This window comes from Kryptolebias marmoratus, linkage group LG23 (assembly GCF_001649575.2).
Source record: "Kryptolebias marmoratus isolate JLee-2015 linkage group LG23, ASM164957v2, whole genome shotgun sequence".
Lineage (NCBI taxonomy): Eukaryota > Metazoa > Chordata > Actinopteri > Cyprinodontiformes > Rivulidae > Kryptolebias > Kryptolebias marmoratus.
Window position 1 is genome coordinate 9,008,913 of NC_051452.1, and position 14,808 is coordinate 9,023,720.

A 14,808-nucleotide genomic window follows, 5' to 3' on the forward strand; every position below is an offset into this window, starting at 1 on the left:
TCCTGCTCGTGGCTTTTCAGACACGCTTCCTCCTTTCGCCTCCTGTTTTGTTATCTGCTGGTCATTTTCTTCTTCCTGCCCCCTCTCCCGTTCAGAGAGCAGCTGATGTTCCCGCTCCAGTTCGTGGACGCGCTGGGCCGCTTCGACCTCGAGTGCACCGTCAGCGGCGGCGGCAGGGCAAGCCAGGCGGGGGCGCTGCGGCTCGCCGTCTCCCGGGCGCTGCTCGGCTTCGTGTCCGAGAGGGAGGCGGAGGAGATGAGACAAGGTGGGGGCGTGAGCTGAACGCACAATCTAACCTTAAATATGCTGTAGTTACCCTTTACATGTCTGCTTAAAAGTTAGAGTAAAATTAATGGAGTTACGGCCTTTTTGATGCTGCCTATTCGCTGTGGAGGCCATCTTGACTCTGAAAGTTAATCAGCTGAAGATGAACATCCACTCCAATGACGTTGAGTTTCATTAAAATCAGTCCCATGGTTCACAACCTATTTTGCTAACACTACAAACACTGGTTAAACTGACAGTCAGCTTGCAGGAAAGACTCATAAACTCGTGGCGTTTCTTCTCCTGTCCTCAGCCGGCTTGTTGACGGTCGACCCCCGGCTGAGGGAGAGAAAGAAGCCGGGCCAGGAGGGAGCTCGACGCAAGTTCACCTGGAAGAAACGCTGAGGAGGACGGGAAAAACACAAAAAAACCAAATACATCTTTCAGTCCTGGAACCAGATCTGTAGTATATTTCTTTTGTCAGAAGCTGCAGTGACCTTCCTCGGCCACCAGGTGGAGATGTGCTTCAAAAAATGAACAAAATGTGTGGTTTGACTGTAAATAAATTAAAATTTTCATATAAAAATGCAAAGGTCTATTGTAATGTTGTTGTTAATGAAAATGTATTAACTTGTCTGATTAGCCATGAGTAGAAATAAATTATATTTGCTGCCTGCTGACAGATTAGACTGGATTTATAATTTAGATTTGCCATCGATTTGAATCTATGCCATTTAAAATAAAATTAAAGGCAAACAAAAAACATGCCTTTTTAATATGAAAATAATTTTGGGCTTTATTTAGAAGTTGCTTTATCTTTTAGGAGTTGTTTTTAAAAAAAAAAATTTGGAAAAAGTAAAACTAAGGAGCATGTAGGGGGAAAAAATAGTGTTCCTTTGCAATAACTGGGGTTTTTTTTCCTAGGTTCCTTTACAAACGCAGTAATAAATCAGGCACATGAAGTGAAGTGAAGTGAAATTTATTTATATAGCACTTTCCAGCAACAAGGAGATCAAGGAGATAATTACCTTACTCATGGAGAGGTTTGTAAGCTTTTATTTTGAAATTGGTCTCAATGTAAGTGCTTGGAGTCCTGGTTGTATGCTGACTTGAGAGACAACAGAGGCTGGCATCTTTCAGTTTGGCTGTTTGGGACTCATACAGGTGAGTTAAATAAGTATTATAATGTTATTTCAAAGTGTCTTTCTGGACACTGAAGAGCACTGTACAAATAAAACAACATTGTTAAATGCAGAAAGAGAAGTGGACCTAATTGAATTATGAGGAGTAAGCTGAACCAATTAATGAGAGAGGTGATATTTTTTATTTCAGAGGGTTATGTAAACATTTCTTATGAGCAGGGTGAAGATGTACAGAGCCAAGTAAAAGGGAGGAAACTAATGTGTTTATATAAATATATAAAATATATCTTATTCTAGGCTTGCCTTTAATTTTGAGAGAAGAGAAGAATATCTGGAAAACATGACTATGAATAATATTTGTTTAGTGCTCTTTTTAAGTCACCATCGGTGCATGTGTCTTACCTGGAGCAGGATGACATGGATGACTCATCAGATCATCAGAAAAACCGGGAACGTATCCAGCTGTCAGCCAGATGTGACGTCCGCACTGCCAGAACCACAATACAAGAGACTTCCTGTCACCTGGTGAACGCGTTCAGCTCTGTGAGGCGACAGTGTTCACTTCCTGCCTCCCAGCTGAGTCCTCCAAGACTCCTTTCAGATCAGTTACCTGCAGACTGGTTCTTCCACAACGTTCACGGCACTTCTCAAGCTTTTCTGCATGTTCTAAGAAGTTGAAGCCTTGATGAATGGAAACGAATAACAGTTAAACCTCCGAGCATCCGAAGCCAATAGGAGAGTTGAAGTTTTATTAGGAGGCAAGACAGAGAAGCTGAACAGGACACAATCAGCCTAAAGGTGGCAGCATTGGAGCAGGAAAGGCGGAGCAGAAACCACTCAATGATTTGTCCTGTAACTAAATGTTAAAAGATGGAAAACAGACCACCCCGGGGTGCAGCTATGAAGCACGACGACAGGAAAGAGAATCAGAACGTCAGCAGCATTCACACCTTCGGCTCGCCCACAAAGAAACAGATCTGAACTGAAACACGTCTTCATCATAAACACAGTTTTTATTAGAAACAAACGGACCACAGACAGATAAATGCAGCTTCAGGAACCAGCCTGATGACGCTGTATGTGAATATAAATGTGTGTATATATATTTATATGTCTTAAGGTGTGTTAGTTTGCCTTATCTTTTCATTTTATACACAAATGATTGCATCAGTTCACAACCCAGCCAGTACATAATAACATTTTCAGATGATAGTCAAATTCTGAGTCTCCTGACAGTCATAAAGCTGCCGTGGATAAGTTTATAGGTCCCTGGACCCTGAATCAATCAGTGATCCGAGTCCTACACATCCAACAGGTCACATCCTTCAAAGTACCTGGGTGTACGTGTGGACAGTGATCTAAGCTGGCAAGCGTTTGTGCCAGGGTCCACCAGCGTCTTCGTTTTCTTAGACGACTCCGGTTGTTTGGCGTTTCCGAAACGACTGAGTCCGTTCTGAGATATGGCCTTACTGCGTGGTTTGGAGACACAAATTCGGAGTCTGGTGAAGATGGCGAGAGACTAACGCCCCGGGACCTCCTCTCCCTACAACATCCGTTTGAGCAGGCGACTATCCGGCAGGCTGAGAATATCTCGTCTGATACGTCTCATGTGCTTGAATCAGAAGTCGTGGAGGAGGTTCAGGGTTCCTTTGTGTAAAAACATCCACCTTAAGTGTCCGTTTGTCCCACTCTTCATCAGCCTGGTTAATGGAAATCTATTTGCACATTAGTGCTGTGTATCAGTGCTTTTTTGTCAAAATTCGATGCATGTTTCTTTTATTATTTGTGCTACTTTTATGTATTCTTGTTGCTGACTTTGTTTGAAGTATTGTTTTGTCTTTGTTGTGCAGCAGCTTTGTCCCCTCTTCTAAGACAAATCTCTGCCATGGGAGACAAATAACTTATCTTATTTTAAAAGAAGCATAAAAATCTGTATTGATTAGTCGAAGCAGTGTGAACTTTTATACAGATCAGTTACTGACGGATGACTGCAGGTCATGAAGAAAACTTAACATGTGAACAAAGAGAAAAAAGACTCTGACTGAGTGGTTCAGAGGGATAAAGAGATGCTTGGAAAACTGAAGGTTGTGAGTTCAATGCCAGCTGGAGCTTCTGGTAGCACCAAGTTTTAACAGCGATCCTTTATTTCAGCGATTGAAAAGCTTTAGAAACAAACTTCAGGGTCTGTCTGAGCTGCTCAAGCGACTAAAGATCTGCTTGAAGAGCAAAAGGTTGTAAGTTCAAAGCTGGGTCAAGTGCATTGTTGTGCCAAATTTTGACAGGTATAAATAAATCAAACCAAAGACTGAAATGGTTCAACGGAGGGAGTCTGCATGTCGTCTGTGGTAGCACAGGTCTTAAGACAACTACTTGTCAGCATTGAATTTGTTGGTTTGAATCAACACAACAATGCACTTGACCCAGCTTTGAACTTACAACCTTTTGCTCTTCAAGCAGATCTTTAGTCGCTTGAGCAGCTCAGACAGACCCTGAAGTTTGTTTCTAAAGCTTTTCAATCGCTGAAATAAAGGACGGCTATTAAAACTTGGTGCTACCAGAAGCTCCAGCTGGCATTAAACTCACAACCTTCAGATTTCCAAGCAGCTCTTCATCCCTCTGAACCACTCGGTGAGAGACTTTGTTCTCTTTGTTCACATGTTAAGGTGAAAGCTTGACTTTCAGCTTATATTTACACTTGAACCTACAGCTTTGAGAATTTTAGTTTGAAAATCTGCCAACAGAATATCTTTTTATTATTTACAAAAGGACATTCATAGAAAACAAGTATTGAACCACCAGCTTTATGGCATATATCTCTTTCATATCATTTTTCAAAATGATAAATTAACTTAGTTTGGCCATCCTCTTTACAGTTAATTAAAATGTTTCATTGAATACAAAGTTGCTGTGTGTCATCATTGATCTTTTGCTCATTAATGAATTTATTTATTCCTCTAGAGGCTTTCAGACTATAACCAGGTTACCTTTTTACTTGTCCACTGTCAGAGCTCTAGTTCTACCTCGCAATATCCATGACCACCACGCCACCTTAGACCATTCAGAAATCACAGCTAGATGGTGTCCAACTATGGGCTTCAAGTGTTTTTTCCAATGTGCTAATAGACTAATTTCAAAATTGTGGACAAAACTGAAGGGTACATCTGTTGTGGAGCAAAATGTGGTTTGCATTAAAAAAAAGCAAATGGTTATTCTATAAGCTGTATGTTCCAAGAAAATAATGCATTTTGACCAGAAATACATACCACTGTGTGCATAATTATTCTTCTTATGCACCAATTATATAGATAACAAAAAATGTACAACATAAATATGGAAACAGAACTACATTTGTCTGTGTTTTTCTGTTTTTAACCTTTTTTTTTCCTTAAAAAAAGAACCCACACCATTCATCCATCCATATAGGTGTGATGATCAGATTATAGAAACTCTGACTATGATTCAAAAAAAGTTAAAAAAAAACAAAAAAAAACAAACAAAAAAACAACTGGACTTCTATTCTGTAGCTGAAGACGTTTCGCTTCTCATCCGAGGAGCTTTCTCAATTGGGAAAGCTCCTCGGAATTGAGAAAGCTCCTCGGATGAGAAGCTACAGAATAGAAGTCCAGTTGTTTTTGTTTTTTAACTTTTTTTGAATTTACCATGACCTGGATGACTGAGAATCTACATCAGCATCTGACTATGATTCTTACTCTCACCTAGTGACAATTTAGAGTTACCAAAACCTAACATGCTTGCTTTTAGTTGGAAAAAACAAGATAAATGAAGGCAATGCAGTGTGAAGTTCATTAACAAGTGTTTGACTGAACTCCTATGATCATTTTAGATGGCAGAAATCTTGAGCTGTTAGCTAAACAAATTTATCACTGATTCACCAAACTGACATTACTTTAATCCCTGTATATTTGCCCTTTGTACACCTTAACTGTGAAGTATTTTACCATAGTTAGGCATTTATCAGCTTTGGCTGACAGCGCGACTACATTACCCACAATGCAACGCGAATGGCTAACTTCTGTGACTTTGAGACGTTCGGTTGATTAAATACTGCTAAAACAAAAAAATTGAAGTTGTTAGCCTCAGAAAAATTCGGTTGTAACTGACAATTAAAGATATATCCATTATTTTGTTAGAGAAATACTGATACGTAGAACATGAGGCCTTTTTATGGTTTGGCTAACGGCGCGACTACATTACCCACAATGCAATGCTAACGGCTAACTGTTCAAACGTTTGGAGACGTTTGGTTGATTAAAAAAATGCTAAAGAAATCGCTTACAGCTGTTAGCCTCGGGTAAGATCACTTCTAATTGCCAGACAAAGATTTAAAAATTATTAGAAAAGAAATTAAAAGTGTTACGCGTTTTTTATAAGTAAAAACACAGAAAGCCTTTTAAATCACTTTTTAGTTAGCTGTGCTAAGCTAACAAACTCCCAGGAGCGAGATTGTTAGCTTATAATTTCCTTTGTTAGCTAATAATTTCCTGCGTTTGAGTTTAAAAAGATACATTTTTATTATATCAATTGGAATTACCGATTTGCTTCACCGCAAATTATTTAAATCTCATTTAAAACGTGAATGTGCAGGTTTCCCCCGCTTGGTGCTATAACTAGTCTCTGCCGCTAGATGTCGCCAAATGTTTATGTTACATAATTTCAATCGCCACTAGGTGTCGCCAAAGACTCATTCATGTCCAATTAAAACCCCAAATCCTCACTCAGTAATCAGCTCGTCATTTAAAGAAGTTGTTCACAAGTGGATCCTTTCGAAAGCAGCCGCTTCAGTCGAGGCAAAACAACATGCCGCACTTTTCCCCCCGAATCAGCTGTGTCGAAACGCTGCGCACGTCCGGTTCGGATGTTAAGTTGGGACTAACAGGTGCGCCTCTCTACCTGTGATCGGCTCTTTGTTCGGGGAGGAGGGAGGCAGAGATGCGTGGGTGTGTTTAGTGGAGGGGTGGAGCCGCGGAGCCTCCCACCTAGTGACCCTCCAGACCAGACAAGGACCGGCGCCTAGCGAAGCCAGCTGCAGCGCGACGGGCGGCCGGCACAGACGCAATATCGTGGCCGCACCTGTCTCCCCACCCACCCTCCCCGTTTCTGATCCGAGATTCTGGTCCCATGGAGGCGGCCGTGCTGAACCCCGCCGCCATGGCGGAGGTGGACTGCAACAGCAACACCCTGAACGCCGAGCTGGAGGTGAAGAAGCTGCAGGAGCTGGTCCGGAAACTGGAGCGGCAGAACGAGCAGCTGCGGAGCCGGGCCGGGGCCCGTCTGAGCGGCCCGCACGTCCTGCCTCCACCCGGGGGCTACTGCCTCCCCAGTCCGCTGCCCACCTTGCTTTGTCAGTCGTCCTTGGGCTCGTTTTCTCCTCCGGAGGAGGAACCTTTCCACTATTTCCATCCTCACAGGACCGAGGAAGGAGCTGCTGGTGCTGAGGAGGAGGAGGAGGAAGAGGAGGAGGAGGATGAAGAGGACGAGGACCCATCCGAACCGTCGGTTCTGGACGAGCTGGAGCTTCTAGATTTGGACTCTCTGAGCTGCTCAGACGAATCTGATGAAACATGGTAACTGTGGAGCATTTGTTTGTTTGAAAATCTAACCATTTGTTGCTTTCAGGTTGTGATTCTTGCGCAGGTTGTTGTTTTTGTTTCTAATCACCTGCGCAATCAGGCTTTCATACACTGCCATCACTGTGTGTGTTCACAAAAACACACACCTTGGATGGAAGTTCATCCAGCAGGTGACAAGTGAACAAGCAAGGCTGTCCTTTCTCTGTGCAGCCTGAGAAGCGCACATTTCGTCTGGGGGGGAAAAAAGTTGGAAAATAACTCACCCGACCTGGTTTTTGTGTCTATTTTCAGCTTAAGGAAAAGCAAAAAGCAATTTCAGACCAAAATCTGTGCAAGCCTTGAGAGGTATTATGCAGAATTTGCTTCAGCAAACAGAAAAACTGAATTGTTGAGCCCAAAGGTGACTTCTCTCAACTAAGGTTCAGCTGGAGTCTCTTAATTAGTCTGATAATTGGTGTAAAAGGCCGGCTGCATGTAGCAGAAAGAGATAATCGCTCCCTGCTGAAAGGTCTTTATCAGTAAAAAACCTGCGATGTGTTGTTTAATTTGCGATAAATTAATGTTTCTCTCACTTTAGCTTCTGTCATCATTATCATCTAAACCAAGTTTGGGCACAGAGTCTGTTGGATTGATCGAAAAAAATTCACTTTCATTACTAAACTTGGCACAAAAAGTAAGGAAATTTGTGCTTGGCTGATCATTTCTTTGTTTCAACAAGGCGCTAAATCTTCAAGGAAAACTGCTGAACGTAACGATCCTCCACATGTTGCAGCCGCCAGAGTAAAACAGGACGGTCACGGCAGCTCTGCGAGACCGGAGGGCGTCAGGTCGTGCCTCAAACCTCGACTTCAAACCTACAGAAGCTCTCCTACTGCTCCTCAGGTTTGAGCTGACGATCAAGCGCACCTGAAGCTCAAAACAAGAGGCTGTTCAATGGAGACAACTCTGCTGATGAACCCACAAATGCATTTTCCTGACAAACGTGGGATAACATGCTTTCTGACGGTGTCACATTCATCGCCAAGGAGCATCGTTTCAAGAAAGAAAGAACCAACCGAGCACAAACTCCTGGCCTGTTTTTTAATGCAGTGACGGTAAATTTAAGACGTATTGTGAGGCCAAAAACAGCCGAACGAATTCTAAAGAAAGCCTCAAAGTGATCAGCGGGTGTGCATGTACAGCTGACGAAGCTTTGGAATCAACCCAATTCAAGATGGCTGCTACAGCAAACAAAAGAAATGACCGACTCGTTCTGTTTCACAGATATTGAGCTTAAAATTTGACTTGGTAGTAGCTGAGAGATGATCACTTCTGGTAGAAATAAGAGGATTCAGACTGCGTGCAGGAGTCTTCAGACGCCCAGAAATAGAAGCAGAGGGGTGTGTGTGTGTGGCTGCCCCGTCCACCTTCAGGTCAGATTCCTGCCTGATGTCTGCAGCAGGTTTTGATCTATAATTCAGACCGAGCTGCGGAGCGAGCGTTCGGGGCTGCCAGGATAATCCGACTCCCTTCCATCCGAGAGGAGAGAGGCGGATTCTCCCGATACGTCGAGTGGCGACGCGAAGGAAAGGTTCGGGGACTGAACGGGCATTTTATTTCTGCTTTTTCAGCTCCTCTAAAGCAGCTGCTAGAGACTCGAAATTGTGACAAAACGTATTTTGGCGGTTCGTACAGATTTGTGAGAGGATGTTTACAGAATGTGAAGCCGGAAAGGTTCAAAAAGAGGAAGAGGAGCCTTAATGTAGCAGGTTCTCCTTTCCAACATCGAGTCAAAAGCAACATGTAGAAAAATCCATTACCACGTAAACGCTGGGAGTCATGAGCAATCTTGTGATCTTTTATTGAGGATGCAACCTGGCGTGCTTCTACCTTGTTAAACCCTAAAGTTTGATCTTACTTCTGGTTTTTAATCTTGACTGAAAAGCGAAAGAAGCAAAACGTGAGACGTTCGGTCTTGTCTTTTTCTAAACGCATGTCTCATCGTCTCCGTTTCCAGGTTGTACGTGACGTCCAAGGCCAAAGAGACCCCGGGCGACGCCCTCACGCCTCTGCAGTGGTGCCGGCAGGTCCTGGACGGTCCCAAGTCGGAGGTGGAGGCCGCCAGGAGGTCGCTGTCCCTCCGACTGGAGCAAGGTGAGAGTCGAACCTGCGTTTGTGAGGATGTGTGGTTGGAGAACGCCAGTCAGACGACAGAGAATCCGGTGATGGTTCTGGTCTCTGTTAACCCTTCGTTTCTCTTCAGGTTCTGTTCATGTTCACATATAAGGAGACGTCAGGTGATTGGTCTATTTTCAGCTCAAAGGCAACTGAGGAGCATAGATGGGTACGTTATTAAAGCTACAGGGAAATATAAATATTAGACAACCTGAGAAATGTTTCCGGTTGTCAGTTCTGGTGTTTCTGAGCTCGGCTGACTCTGGACATCAGCGGCCCTGCGGGGCTCCGCAGACCGTCGGTTGGATTACCTCAGCGGGACGGTGGAGCTGAACGCATTAATGGCATTAGGCAGATCAGAGCCAAGTCAGCTGACGCGCACATCTGATTACCCGGAGCGTTCTCTCGGGGCGAGCAGCGCCGACTGGGGAAGGAAACGGGTTTGAGGAAGTAAAACACTCTGTTGTTTCAGCTGTCAATCTGCAGCTGTCCGTCACCGTCTCACGGTCCGCTTTTAGTGTTGCTATGGTTACCCAATGAGTCAAAATGGACTTCTCAAACATGGGTTTTAAACTTGACCAAAGTCAGCCTGTAAATGTGGGGAAAATTACATTTTGAGGGTTAAAATGGGTTCGAGTTGGAGGTTATTGCTTGTATTTTTTTGTAAATAAAGTGAGAAGGAATTCAAACGCTTCCCAGTGCGTTCGCTGAACGGGCAGAAGCCTTTAACGAAGACGTGATGCGTCATCTCCCCACACTGTCGGCTGATGAAACTGGTGGGCTGCTGCTGACTGAAAACGAAAAGATCTTCAGTCAGACTTATCAAGTGGAGAATAAAAACCTGCTGCAGTTTATCATTAAAAAGGTTCAGACATATAAAATGGAAACAAAGATAAGTGTCGAAACATGATAAATAACTCTGTGAAATATAAACATGGCATATATTTGTGTATTTCTTCACGGGGGTCTGCGACCTGTGGCTCCTCGCAGCGTCCGCCACAAACAACGTGAACCTGAAAAACCCCGGCAGGAACGGGCATTCTTAGAGGTTCTCCCGTTTCGACGAAGGCTCTGTGTGCGCAGCTTCCCATCATTTCAGCCGCAGAACGAGCGACCTGAACGCTTAACATGCTCCGCTCAGTTTTAACGCAGAGCGAACAGATGATCTCGTTTCTTGGTCTGCGACGCACCGTGCGACTGCTCTCCAAGTCCACTTTTTCTAAGCTGGCTGCTTCATTAAATCATTTTACACGGCTGAGCAAAATAAGGAGCTACATATAAACTAAATGTGTCTGTTTTATTTAAATTTTATGGATCCAGTACACTTTCTGGCTCTGTGTGAATTTAATTTAGTAGGAGAGATGCTAAAACTCACTCCTCTAGTTGTGAAGGTTGCAGACACCGGCCTTCAGTGATAAGGTGCTGAAGATCACTGTTTTATGACAGTGATCCCAGATTGAATCAAAAACTAAACTATGGCACCAACTCAGCTAGAAACCTTTCTATTAATTCACTTATGACTTTAAGAAATAAACAAATAAATAGACAGAAAACAGTTCAGTAAAAAGTCTTGCCTAAATAAATTTTTGTCTCATTTGCCGTAATGTCTCGGACAAACCGTGTTTACGAGGCGGGAGACCTTAACTTCAGTGGTGGTGGAGGTGGGATTCCATGAAGAATCAGCTGTGAGACCTCAGGAGGCTGAGGTCAGGCGGGAATCCTCACGGACGAGGTGATCTGTAGTGAGGGTAGGGACCAGGTGGAAGAGAGCCTGAAGAGGTGGAGGTTTGCTCCGGAGAGAAGCGGAACGAAAGGCAGATGATTCAATGGAAAGGCCTCTGAAGGGAGTAAAAAAAATAACTTGTTTATGTTTAAAAGGGCACCAAAACTGTTGCTTTGATAAACTACGTATACAAAAAACCTCCTAAACAACCAGAACTCATCTTTCTTTATTACAAACCACTAAATGTGTGGAGCTCCTCATCGTGTTTCATTTGTTTTTAAATATTTGAATGTCTTATGAGAAACGGAGTGCATGTGGAAGACTCCCCAGGAGGAGTTTCCACCATTCTTTAGTGTGCCGTTTTCTTTGTGCTCCGTGTGCTTGTACCCCAGCCCTCTCCGGCTGCGGTCTTTGTCAAGACTCGTGTCACAGCGCCGGAGCACCGGTCTCTGAATTTGCAGCGGCTGCGCGCGTCGTTGCATCAGTCGGTGCGCCGACGCGGGCCCGCCGAAGCCTGCGTGCACGTCTTATAGCTGCAGAGAAACCCTCCCACCAGCTCTCCACGCTCTGGATTTAGGGCTGTTGCCATAGAAACGATTTACATGAAAGAAACGCCCCCCCCCCGCCCCCCCACCCCTTTTATAGCAAAGTGGCTTTTTTTTATTCCCACTGACAGGTAAGGAAGAGACATCCTGTCAGGGTGAAGGACTCAGAAAGAGGTTCTGAATGAAGAAGGCACAAGATGCAGTATTTATTCATCAGTCGGTTTAAGCGTCTATGAATAGAAGCTGGCGTGTGTGTGTGTGTGTGTGTGTGAGACAGTCAGCACCAGGTACAGCTGCAGAGTCTGAGCAGCTTTGTTGTGTCAAAACCGGCTTTGTCCTCTGTGTTGAATCGAGCAGCGAGTGGCTGACACTGTCGGTGAGGTAACTGCTGCTCTCCGTGTGGAGCCAGACACAATGCCCGCTTCTGTTGTTTACCTTCATCCCGCTCCTCCTCCTCCTCCTCAGTCTCCAGGTGGCGTAGCTCCCTGTCCATCCCGCCCACCACCTCCTCCCCCGGACCCCCTCCGACTCCAGTCGCCGGAGTGTCTTCCGTCAGCGCTTCCCCATCAGTCAGACCCTGCTCCACTCCCCAGCCGTCTGAAAGACACGGTAGCCAACGGAGCAAGCGGTTTTTTTATATTTCACATTTAAAAGGCGCTCATTGCAATGTCAAAAAAGACCAGACCAAAATAAACAAAACAAAACCTAAAGACACCAAATTAGCACATTTTTTCTCACGTTAACAGTTAATGTGTCCTTATGAGCCACGTATTTACACTCACAAACTGGAGATAAATTATGATTCCAGTTCTAAATGTCCCGAGCGTCAGACCAGAGTTGGAAAACCATTTAAATGATAATTTTCTGGGTGTAGCAGAAGCCATGTACGTTTGAATGGCGGTTGATCCCTGGTGTTTATTCACACTTATATTTCCACCTAAAAGTCTGAGATTCTTTTTATTCATATTTGTTTACCTACAGATTACAGCCAGTCTAACGTAGGTTAATCACTTGACTCAAACTTGTGTGTTTACTGTTTTGTTTACATTGAGTGCGTACCTGCATTTCAGAAACGCATATCAATATATCTGGGAAACAAATTGGGTAAACATTTCATTTTCTATTTTGCAATGAGCACCTTTAAGTAATCGTAGCTTTAAAATCTGTGGTTTTACGTAAACCTGAACCTGTTTTTGTCCTCCCCCGCAGCAGCTCCATCCCTCTCCTCCCCCCTGTGTCGCGCTCTGAGCCCCGTCGGGAAGGAGCTCTCCCCTGTAGCCGAGAGGACTCCCACCTTCCTCCCTCACCCGGCCGGTCGAAGTAAGACTCGCTCATCATCATCAAAACTATTTGCGTGCGAGAAACTGGGTCAAACGCGGGCTCCGCCGCACAACACGTAGGAGCGCGGCCTCCTCGTTAAACGCAGCTAAATTTAAACTGTCGGGAAAGAAAAGCGAGACAGATTTGAGCGCATTGTTGGCGATGTGGGGTGGGGGGGGAGTCGGGATGCAGGCTGCAGGGAGCAACGAGAGGAAAACGCAACACGTAGCAGCAGGCGCCGGCAGCCACAGACGCTCTCTGCGGGCCTGCAGGGGGTTTTCCATGGAGTGAAACGTGGTCAGTGTCAGGCTCCGTGTTCGGTTCGAACATAAACATCATTTTTAATAAACATGACGTATAAAATCATCCATCACCAAAAGAGTCTGCAGCGTTAGTTTCATCTAAAAATGCAGCTCAAACAAACGGAGACCAGCTGACCGATCGGCCCTTCTTTACACAGAAAAGCTCCACGGTTGCTTGTCTGGTGTATTTTTGTTCATTAATCTGTGCTGCTTTTAGCTCCAAGCGCTTTAAGTTGCATCATTGCACCAAGTGGTCAAGTGTTCTTTGACCACTAACCCTAACCCGAAACTTGTAAATGTTTTATTGTTAGTTCTGACTGGAGAAATAGACAGAGCCAGTATTTCTTTAGATAATCCACAAAATCAGCAGTAAATTGAATATTCTTGGGAAAAACAACATAACTTTATTGTACGTTTTGACTAAAATGTTGAAAATATACCGCTGATTCCATCATTATGGGGTCTACCAGGGTTAAATCTGTGCCGAGGACTCTCTGCAAACGGCTTCGTTTGTCCGTCGCCAGCGTCATTTCACCGACTGGTTTGATTTCTCGTCCGAAGGCCTCAGCCTCCGGCGCTCCGCCCTCAGCCCCCAGTCGTCGCTGGACAGTGACCTCAGCACGTCGGAGGTGGAGGACGACTCCATCAACCTCGGATACAAACTGCAGGACCTGACGGATGTCCAGGTTATGGCCCGGCTCCAGGAGGAGAGTAAGTCCCCGTGTCGGACGATATTTCCGCCCCTGAAGACTCGTCGGTGTTTGTGGCTGTCAGCTGACATTTGTTTTACTGTCCGTTTCTGTTGTTTCCCCTCTAATAATTTAACTAATGGCTCCAGACCTCAGAGCCCATCGCTACTTCAGCTTCATTAACCCCCGGAGGTGATAACTGTGTAGTTTTTTTTGTTTTTTTCCTCCCCTGCCGATCCTCACATCTCGCTCCTCCAGGTCTAAGGCAGGACTACGCCAGCACATCGTCCGTCCTGGCCAACCGCCGCAGCCAGAGCTTCACTTTCCAGCTCAGCCAGCTCAGCGCCGGCCCCGGCCTGGAGGAGGAAGACGAGGAGGACGACGAAGACTACGGCCTCCTGCCGCCGCCGCAGCCGCGCCTCACCCGGCTGCCGCACTCCCACACTTTCTCCAGCATCCGAGACTGGCGGAGAAGCACCAGTTCCCTGTGCACCCCTCCTTCCACCCCCTCCACCCCACCGTACCCTTCCTCTGGCTTCGCCTTCCAAGCTCAGCCGCCCGCCCAGCTGCCGGGACTGGGCAGCCTCTGTGGAGCCGAGCAGCCGGGCTTCAGACCAGGATCAGGTGAGGGGCGCATCCTTAAAGAAGCTCCTAGCTTCCAAAGAGTTGGTTAAAACGGCGCCGTCAGCTTTTCTTGTGTTTCGCTGAATTCAAACTGTTTTTTTTTTTTCTTTTTCATCGTTGCCTGCGCCGAATATGTAACAACATCCTGAATATGTAACAACATATTCGGCGGTAAAGCCAGATGAAAAAAAAGAAATACCATATTTTTCAGACTATAAGGCAAATTTAAAAGCCTTCAATTTTCTCAAAAAACGACAGAGCGCCTTATAATCCGAAGCGCCATATATATATATATCCATCTATCTTCTTCCGCTTATCCGGGGTCGGGTTGCGGGGGCAGCAGCCTAAGCAGGGAGACCCAGACTTCCCTCTCCCCAGCCACTTGGGCCAGCTCCTCCGGGGGAATCCCAAGGCGTTCCCAGGCCAGCCGAGAAACATAGTCCCTCCAGCGTGT

The 14,808-nt window shown here is 45.2% G+C and overlaps 2 protein-coding genes across 4 annotated transcripts in view; both read left to right on the forward strand.

Moving 5' to 3' along the window:
• The window catches only part of mrps9 (mitochondrial ribosomal protein S9), an 11,070-nt gene extending 10,214 nt beyond the window's left edge, over nt 1–856 (forward strand). Inside the window, exons 10-11 of the mRNA XM_017436448.3 lie at nt 96–265; nt 578–856. Of these exons, the coding sequence (XP_017291937.1) occupies nt 96–265; nt 578–669 (262 nt within the window). The 3' untranslated portion in view covers nt 670–856. The remainder of the gene's footprint in view (nt 1–95; nt 266–577) is intronic.
• Nucleotides 857–5,753: 4,897 nt separating this feature from the next.
• Nucleotides 5,754–14,808, forward strand: part of LOC108247997 (SLAIN motif-containing protein 1) — a 13,625-nt gene continuing 4,570 nt past the window's right edge. Inside the window, exons 1-6 of one of the 3 annotated variants that reach the window (XM_037973975.1) lie at nt 5,754–6,991; nt 8,994–9,130; nt 11,885–12,028; nt 12,629–12,739; nt 13,603–13,752; nt 13,989–14,354. In XM_037973975.1, the coding sequence (XP_037829903.1) occupies nt 6,546–6,991; nt 8,994–9,130; nt 11,885–12,028; nt 12,629–12,739; nt 13,603–13,752; nt 13,989–14,354 (1,354 nt within the window). In that variant the 5' untranslated portion in view covers nt 5,754–6,545. The remainder of the gene's footprint in view (nt 6,992–8,993; nt 9,131–11,884; nt 12,029–12,628; nt 12,740–13,602; nt 13,753–13,988; nt 14,355–14,808) is intronic. The other 2 variants (XM_017436445.3, XM_025010633.2) reach the window with 2 other exon arrangements.